This window comes from Dicentrarchus labrax, unplaced genomic scaffold (assembly GCF_905237075.1).
Source record: "Dicentrarchus labrax unplaced genomic scaffold, dlabrax2021, whole genome shotgun sequence".
Lineage (NCBI taxonomy): Eukaryota > Metazoa > Chordata > Actinopteri > Moronidae > Dicentrarchus > Dicentrarchus labrax.
Genome location: NW_026136718.1, coordinates 17,740,196 through 17,749,710, shown reverse-complemented (window position 1 = coordinate 17,749,710; position 9,515 = coordinate 17,740,196). Strand labels below are relative to the sequence as shown.

The following is a 9,515-nucleotide window of genomic DNA, read 5'->3' as shown; positions in this document are numbered from 1 at the left end:
GTGTCGTTGTTGTTGTTGTTGTTGTTGTACAGGAAACATCGGCAGCAGATGAACAATGGAAAGTGGCATAATGCAGTTAGTTAATTGCCTGCTTATATTTATACAAAACAAATAAACATACTTGTTTTGTTTTGAATTTCTCCAAAATAAAAGGGCAATTTATAATAAATGAAGTAACTAGTTTCATATTTCATTCTGGATTTGATTTCATACCCATAGTTTTAGATTACATTATACTGTATATTCATTGCAGTGGCTCTGTACAAAACTCCATAAGTTTGAAAAGCAAAGAGTTTCAGAAAGTAAAAGGAAGAAAATGCTGGAAAAGTTCCAACAATGAACACTATTGTTTATGTCTATTTGACCCTCCATTTTTCTTCATTGGAGTTTAAGATATACCAGTTCTGTATAGTTATGATGATTTATTTCTAGTAAAGTTTATTGTGTTATATTTACTGTTACATATTTGATAATATAGTGTATTATCAATATTCAGCCTCATGACATTATTTTATCACAAATCTTTGAAACAAATGTGAGTAAAGGAGTGAGTCCTTATCAAAAATGTTGATGTATGTATCTCGATAATGTCACCCTTTTATAAGCGAATAAAAACATCCTTGATTTTATCTTTGTGACAGTAGATCTTTCAAACAGTCGAGTGTGTTTTGGTTTAGATTTTCGGCAGCTCATTGAAGGCCATTTAAAAATTGGAGAACAACAGTATTGACCAATGCATCAGATTTCTTATTGGCCTACATCAGTCAGGCTGTATACTCATGTCAGACCTTCAGTTCTGACCCCCTCATTGTCTGTGAGCACCAACGTGCAATATTAATGCTCTAAAATACGTGCACAGATTAACTGTAAATCAAAAACGACAAAAGCAGAGATGCTGTGGAACTTTTCCTTTAATTAAAGTATTTCACACCCATTAACACAGTAAGTAACCAGAGGACAGCTGTCAGTGGTTGTAGCATCACAGCAAAAAAAAAGTAGGCCAGACGCACAACGAGAACAGCAACAGCACATGGAAACCAGCTTCCATTGTTTATCTAAGCCTGGAAATAAACTAAAGATTTCAGCGTCAAGTAACGGACCGGCACTTTTCAGTTTCATTTTTCATAGAGAACCTGTCAAGACAGGAAGACTTGAGAAACGCTACAGCATATATACACTTTATCAAAACAGCTTAACGAATAAAAAGTGACCATCAATTAAATAAAACATCCAACTGGCTACCGCCGCTCTCAGTCTCTCACACATGCAGGCACTGACGTTCTCCTCAGTTCTCATTTTAAATGTTATCAGTCAAGCCTCTGCACCTTGTACCTAATTAAACAGCTATTGAGTGCAGAGATATGAGGACTGATTTCCTCCACAACAAAAGGCGAAGGGATAATGGGAAAGTTAATTCTTCTGTAGATCAGATAAAGGTTGGCATTTTTTAACCACGCAATCAGTGTGACTCTGGGGACAGCAATGTCTGTCAGTTCAACACTTGAAATATCTTATGATCTTATATGAAATGTCTTGATAAATACCGCATGAACTGTCATAATATTTGATATATTCATAGTCCTCAGAGGGAGAACCCAGTTTAGAGCTCGATTGACATTTTATCTAGAGCCACCGACAGGTCAAAATTTTTTCACCTTTTTTGATCGCTGTGCTGGTTGCCAATAGTTACAGCACCTTATCCCCCATTAAAACCACAACTTGCCATTCTGACATTTCAGTTTGTGTACAGATTAAACAAACAAAATATAATGTAGGTTATTAATTACTCAGCTTCAGAGATGCTGGTAGGCGTGTTGTTTCCACACACAGGCCAGCTGTTTCCTCCTGTTTTCCATCTTTACACTAAGCTAATATAATCCCTGCCTGGCTCTAGCTCAATATTTAACTTACAGATATGAGAGTGCTATCAATCCTCTCATCTAACTCTTGGCATGACATTTTCTCAAAATGTCAAATCAGCTACACTTTAAGATTAATGCTAACATGCTAATAGTAGCAGGAGACTATCTTAGCAGAGGAACTTTTTTTTTTTATGAATTATGTAGCAACAACAAGGCCTTTGACACATATTTCTTTCCCCACTAGTGAGAATCAAATCTGTTTTGAAGCCTCCATCAAGGCTAGTGTCTAGTTAAACTTATAAGAGCATCTAATTTGACAAAAAAGTACAAGTACTGTTTAAATAAAGGATTTTCAGAAAGTTAAGGGGAACAAAGACAAGGTACTGTCCCTTTTTTCCAAGTGGGCTTATCAGGACTTATCACCTCTCAGCATTGTCCAATATAAGACATGCGTTGAGCCTCCAGCTTAGCTCAAAATCTACCACAAGAGCAGCACAAAGTGTTCAAAGCTTTGTGCTGCTGTGTTGTCAAATGTGACATATTAAAGCCTACACTCTTGTCTTCGGTTTCTGCCTTTTCTGGAACCATTCGGAGACAGGAAGTGAAACATGGGTCCAAAATAGGTTTCTTATCAAATATCTTTTGTGGATTTTGGTAAGCTTGTGGCATAAAAATAAAGTTAAAGACAAACTTTTTAAGTATAACAGTTTTTTTTTAACCTCCTATCAAGGTAAGACTTGGGTAAGACTATCTCTTTAAGCTACAATAGATATTCCTTTAGATATGTTTACCGATAAGGTTGTTCTACTCAGACATGCGACCAAACTTTTCACCATTTGCAGCTACGAGTCTGTGACAAGGCCAGATAACAGCAGCTAAGCCTGGCCAGGCAGAAGCAGTCGCATAACTGTTTATTGTTTATCTCCCTGCATTTCAATTCTATTAAATGATAAGCCACATGAAAACAGTCAAAACAATTAGTTATAAAAAAAATAGGACTCAGTTGGACAATTTGCGGAACACGTCACCCATATTTCAGGGGTATCATCATCATAAACATTTGTTTCGGCAGCGAAACCTCATCTACAATCAGAACACAAGGCGACCCACCACTAAACAATAAGAATCCACTGACGTTTAGTACTGACACTACTTAAGTATGTTAGTCATGCTAGAAGAAACCTCAGAAAGGGTTTGGTAACAACAAGGTTGAGTATAATTTAGGAAGTTTGAGTAGAAAATACAATAACTCTACGAGCAGGCACTGTATGTTTGCAACAGGGATTACAACAGATCACCCGAGTTTCACACCATAACAACCAGCAGTGTCACTGTATATAAAGTATATAGACCATATCAATAGCAGTGCTACAAGTGAGCTACAAACACCAGTTGAGAGTAATTCTCACAGAATTAAACTGAAGCTTTGGGGCAGTGTGTGAGAAACCTCAGTAATTTGCATCACTCTGATGTCTCTGACTTCTTTTCTGTCTGTAGTTGCTCTCCTCTGTCGAGCACTCGAGGCTGCAATCACATGCAATTTCTTCTAATTCATCAGATGGACAGCAGAGTACTTCAAGGATGTTCATGTCAAAACACATAACATAGTTTTCCTCGTTGCCGTGTTTTCCTCATTTCTTTCTTGACATTTCTGCCTCCTCCCCCGGGCTTCATTAACATTGAAACAGACGTAATTAAAATGCCTCTCATCAGCACTTCTCACTCGCTGGTGCATAATTGGCATTTCACTGACAATCGTAGAAACTAGTACACATGTAGTTATATACAGTACAAATCCAGCACACGTTTCGAGTCATTTCAAACCAATCAAAAACATTTTTACAAAATACTACATGTCGTACATAGAAAATGAACAACTTTGGACAAAATGTCATGCTAATCAAAACACACTCACACACACACACACACACACACACACAGTAAGGCTTTAGGGCTTCATAAAACTTTGAGCATGTCATGCAAACACCAGTATGTCACTGACATATTCATGCCATGCAACTGGTACACGCCAGTGCTCTGTTCTTCTCATATGAGACATTTAATACATTAACATGCACACAAGTATTTTTCTGTATTTTACTGGTTGCATAAATTGAAGAGTGTTAAATTCTGTTTACATGAAAGACGCATTTAATTTGACTTTTAATAACCACGTTTCTTGTGCCACTGCTGTCAAAATGGATCAAAACGCAGTTAAATCACAATAAAGCACTTTGTCACTGCCACTTCTATTAAAGTAATTTATAAAATGCTATCCATCAGGTGCTACTTTAGAAACAAATGTTGGGAGAGATGATTTTGACCGACTCATCTTTTAGTGACTGAACATTTTAGAAAATGGAAAATAGAGTGGAAATAAATTTTAAACGTCTAAAAGATCTTTTGTGTCTAAAAAAGCTGATCGTCCCTGCTGCTGTGTTTTTGGTGTGCAGAATAACAGATAGGTATCGCCGACTGATCTGAATTGAGAGAGAAGATGTTGGTCGGATCTATTTGGCAGGAGCCCGTTGCCTAGTTGCAAAAGATTTAATCAAGGTGCCCACACTGGATGAGGCGTGCGTGACAGTCTGCAGCTGGAGTGTCCACACAGGTCCCTCATAAGCCTGAAGAGATTTCATCAACCAGACAGAAATAAAATGCATATCAAATATATGAATGAAGTTTCTCATAAAAAATTTCTTCCTTATAGCTCCACATTCATTAACTCAGTGAGTCAGTTAAAGACTTGGAAACTTAACTTTCATAAAAGAAGTAAAGAAATCTTCGAGTGCACTAAGAATATTTCAACCTTTCTGTTGGAATAATAGAAATCAACTTGTTACAAGAGCGTCTGAATGCGTCTCTAGAATCAATAAAAATTCTAATTTCTTTCACATTACTTGACATACATTGATTTGCATTAGAACGAGGTTCAAATATTCTTACTGCGCATACAACTTTTGTAAATTTGTCTCAAGAAAAATAAACTTTAAAGATACTCTGTGGAGATTGTAAAAGTGGGTCCCCATTTTGTTTGTGTCGTGCAGTCCACATCCTGCTGCTGGTTTCACACTATTCTGCCAATCAACAGTTGGTGTAACGCTCCAACAAATGTAACAATGTGCCAACAAAGGCAGTCAGGAAGAAGAACGCTAGCAAGTGAACACTGACGTAAAGAATGCAGGATCTATAACATTTTCAAATGTTGTCTTATGAGGAAGGTTCGACTCACACAGTGGGTTTTGGTAAGAGACACTGAATGTAAACTCAACATTTGTTTACTAGGTCACCTTTAACTTTAACATTACTACTACTAAATTTACAAAACTTTGAGATTTTTGGAGCACTTATACGTTACTGGGATATTAACTGTTACTAAGAACTGTTAATAATTACATAATGAGATTATGCAATCACAGGTTTAGTCTTACTTGCATTACTAATCACATTATAATTCTATTTTCGATGTGCATGTAAATGTGTCTATTGTGACTGCTCTATTTGTCCCTCACCTTCCCCTGTAGGAGGTGGGCCATGGCAACTGGGATCAAAGGGTCATTTGCACATCAGGATGTAGTGCCACTTCAAAGCTCGCACTGATTCACAAAAACGTCTTTGTGCCGAACACATGATGTAGCTAAAGCAGAATCACATCCTGTGCTGCTGTGGATCTCTGTCACATTACAATAATAAAACCGTGCCACGCATGGCGAACACAATGCAGACAAGGACAGTGAGACAGGCTGATGCACAGGTGTCGTCCAACCTTTGAACCAGACCTGGCTGAGGAAGTTGGCTGGGAGATACATCCAGAAAAGAAAAAAAAACCCTTTCATCTGTCGAATTCATCTGTTGCTGTCGAGCCCGGCTTGGTTTAATGAGCATTCAACCAGGCAGGCCTCGACCACCACAAATCCTTCATCCGACCATGTACATCAAGTGATTCATTTTCTGAGCTTGGTGTTTCTTTTTTTAGAACTCAAAAGAAAGCCTCCCTCCTTCTAGGAATATGTTTCACTTACTGGAAACCCTTTGTTGTCCCCTCCCTTTATTGTAGTTCGCCTTTTTCATCTATTGGAATAAAAAGAGCCGTTTGTATAGAAACCAGTGCAAACATCTAATTAAAGTTTCAGTCAGCATCCTTGTTTTTTTTGCCCCCTGTGGCTTTAAAGCCCTGAGAGCAGCTTTGTAAGAGGCGCCTCCCGCTCTCCCAGCAGATTGTCCCTCTTGAGGCTGGTGCCCTTGTTCACCACCTTGAACTTCACTGACAGGTTCTTCACCTGAACCGAGCTTATTGAGTCAAAGAAGAAGTCCTCGTTGAAGACCGGGTTGCGGCTGTTCTTGATTATGTTGCTCCTTTGCTTCTGCAGCTTGCCTGGGTTCAGGTAGACGGACACACAGCAGTTGATGCTCTTGATGTCAAAGTGCTTGTCGTAAAGACTCTCCGCAGCCAGGATGCGGATGAGCAGGCGGGAGGTGCTGGAGTCGTAGTTGGCGCTGATCCTCAACGACCCGCCTTTGTGCAGGTTGATGGTGTGCTCCCGGTGGAGCCCGTGGTCTGACCCCCCAGCACCTCCGTGCAAGGAGGGCACATGGAGCCTTCGCTGGATGTTGGGACTGGGCTCGGCAGAGCTGCACTCGTCGGTGGAGAGGGAACTGTGGCGAGCGAACGTCCTCTTGGCTTTCACGACTTTGGCCTGTGTCTCATGGGTGAAGATCTTGAGCAGGGAGGCAGAGCGGGAGAGCAGGGGGGAGCTGAAGGGAGAGGACTCAGCGGAGGAGCAAGTGTCACTTTCCCCACCGCTGAAGTATCGATAAGGATTCATGTGAGAGGTGTTGAAGTCAGCCGGATTCAGATGGTTTCCCCCATCGCTGCTTTTCCCCTTCCTCTGGGTGTTCGGGGAGGTGATGGGACTGGTGTGCTCGCAATGGAAGAGTGACTCTTTGCGGCGAGTGTGGGGGCTTTCCTTCAGGGTTGCAAAGCCATAAGGTGTGTGAGTCTTGGGGATGTAAGGCAGGGACATCGCTGTCTGCGACTGGGGGTCTGCATTTGTGTCTCCAGCCACAACATCATCAGCACTCTCGATCTGTATGATGTGACGGTTTGCTGCTCTCAGCAAGTTCTTGGTGTCCCCTGCAATCTTGGCTACCAGCCGTGGACTTCTTGGGCTGCTGATCTTCTTTCCACTGCCAATGGTTTGCTCTGAAGTTGAGGGTTGCAGTCCCTCTTTGGGCTTCAGGCTAGGAATCTCAGGTTCTGGAGGGGTGCTCACCAGCTTTGGCGGGATGAAAAAGTCTGGGATCTTGTCTGGGGTGAGGACGTTGCTGTAAGATGGCGTGGCAGCTTTTTTGTCTCCGTTCTCCCCCTGTCGCAGCACGCCAGTCTCCACCGACCCGCGGATCTTATCCAGAACCCACATGGTCCCACCAGGCAGTGGGATGTGTGGGTGTGTGGTGTAGATGCAGTCAGGTGTGTCTGTAATTAATAACACACAGGGGAGGATGCAAATGATCAGAGGACGGTTTCTCCACAGGGACCAGAGAGATAAAAATAACACCAAGGTGTGGAAGCTCTGATGAGCAGTCTACGATGAAACCTCAAGTATTTAAAAGATCAAGACTTAATAAACAGTAAATATTGCAGTTGAATCTGAGCTTAACTTTTGGAGCTATTGACTCGCTTCAAAAAGGCTTCCTTTGAAGAACTGCAGTTCATTTACAAGGGTTATTACATTTCAGCCAACACGTCTCAATAGGCTGCAACGTGAAGTCTTTGAACAGACAAATGGTACAAAATCAACCAGAGTTCAACTTTACAACATTTTACAACATTTACAAGGCGAAACAGAGGCATAATTGTTTTTAGGCAGCAGAGTGGCTTCATTGATTGGTGTAAATATAGTCAATCTAGGAAGAGATTAACAACAACAACAAAGGGACTATTTCACTCTTCTCTTTTGAATCTTTGCGTTTTTAAAAGAGTATAAAGACTTTAAAGTCGTATTGTTTGATTTACTATTAATCGACGTTGTATTAACATATGACATATTTCTGCCCCCTCGTCTCCTGCTACAACTGAGAACCGTTTATGTGCATTTTATTCTTTAAAGTGTGAAAAAACATATTTTATTCTAATTATTAGATTTACTAAAAAATGTGGTGAAGAAAATGTCAGGAAAAATAATTTCACTTCCCCCCCTCCAGATTAAACAATATTAATATTCCTAAAATAAATTATCTAACAACATTTGTATTTCAGCTCCTTTAGATTGTGTGGATTTATGTAAACAAAAGAAAAAAATATTCTATAAAAGTTACAAACCAATATTCAGTTCAACAGGTGCTAGAAGGCTTCCTCAAATTGCGCACCGGTCCGTTTTCCAAATCCTCAAACATCCAATGCCTTCATGGGGTTAACGCACTCTTCCTGTCGGCAGAAATGTATAAATAATATACTTACAGCACTAAAGCAAAGCACTCCTTCCTCTCTGTCCACTTGCTCCGTCAGTAACAGGTGTTTCCTCCTCGGGTGAATCCTGTGCGCTGCGCGGCGCTGCTCTGCGCCCTCAGACAGTCTCCGCTCCGGAGCTCTTGTCATGCGTTTTATAGACGGCACAGGGCAGCAGCTGACCAATAAGATCAAACTGTGCCTTTCCCAACAAAACCCACTGGAAAACACACTGGTTACATATCAGAGGCAAAGGAATCTTACAGGTGGGTTGAACATTTCTAACCAGGGCAGTCTGAACTCATCAACATCAGGATGTTTTGTGGGGATATCTGTGCAGTTTCCAAGTGTGCTCCAAGTCTACTTTGGCACATAACCTATAAGATAAGAGTAATGATACCACAGTCTGCTTTATTCATTGTGTTTTCTTTCCCCAGGAATAAAAACAGTTTAATTGTTTTCACTCTGATGCATTTCAATATGGCTCTCTGTCGAAGAGCCTCAGAAGAGTCACATTTGTTCTTGTTTCTTTTCACTAGCACAGAGCTTTTGTGTCTCAGCAAATCATTGTATATAATAAGACTGGCTATTTGAGCAGGAAAAGCACATGCAGCTGAGAAAGACAATGCTGTGTCTGTGTGGTGCACATGCACCTGTGTACTGTTTGGTTTAATTCAATTTACATCTTTTTTTCCTTCTTCCCTTTTTTTGTCTGTCTTCCTTTGGGTTTAAACTGACTGATCGGTTTCCCTGGAAACTTTGCTATGGCAACAAATACATTTGTCTGTCTAAAATAGGAAGGGGCCCCACTGACTTCATTGATCTGTAGGACAAAAAGCACTTTATTTGTCCAGATTGCTTGGTTTTGAGTCAAGTGCCGTGTAAGCCATGGACTGAGAGGGGTAGAGCAGCTGCTTTATCAGAGGTCAGTTGCATAGAGCCAATAACATCTCTGCATTGACTTGAGAGGAAGGAATTTAGGAATGTAAATGTCAGCTGCTGTGAGTGTGCAGGCAACAAACAACAAAAACAACTGTTTAACAGACATTCAATGTGAATAGCCCTGGAATAGGTGTCAGCTCTACCTGCCTCTGCCTCACTCAGATGGAAAATGAGATGAGCTTGACTGTTCTGGATCCAGATGCACTTCTTGTCACAGCTAATTGGGAGCTCGCAGAGGAAAACAAGCAGAGCTTTACAGTAAA

At 40.7% G+C, this 9,515-nt stretch overlaps 1 protein-coding gene across 2 annotated transcripts; it reads right to left on the bottom strand.

Moving 5' to 3' along the window:
- Positions 1-893: 893 nt before the first annotated feature.
- Positions 894-8,876, bottom strand: LOC127350556 (C2 calcium-dependent domain-containing protein 4C). Of its 2 annotated transcripts, none has more exons than XM_051377283.1 (2): positions 8,323-8,876; positions 894-7,338 (listed from the first exon to the last, which is right to left on the bottom strand). In XM_051377283.1, the coding sequence occupies exon 2, from the start codon at positions 7,280-7,282 to the stop codon at positions 6,029-6,031; it is 1,254 nt and encodes a 417-aa protein (XP_051233243.1). In that variant the 5' UTR covers positions 7,283-7,338; positions 8,323-8,876; the 3' UTR covers positions 894-6,028. The 2 variants fall into 2 exon arrangements, with proteins under 2 accessions (XP_051233243.1, XP_051233245.1); XM_051377285.1 differs by lacking the exon at positions 8,323-8,876 and adding an exon at positions 8,185-8,316.
- Positions 8,877-9,515: the final 639 nt, after the last annotated feature.

What these genes read in the sequence shown, in the direction of transcription:
- LOC127350556 (XM_051377283.1), bottom strand. Translation starts at nt 7,282, where the DNA reads ATGTGGGTTCTGGATAAGATCCGCGGGTCGGTGGAGACTGGCGTGCTG.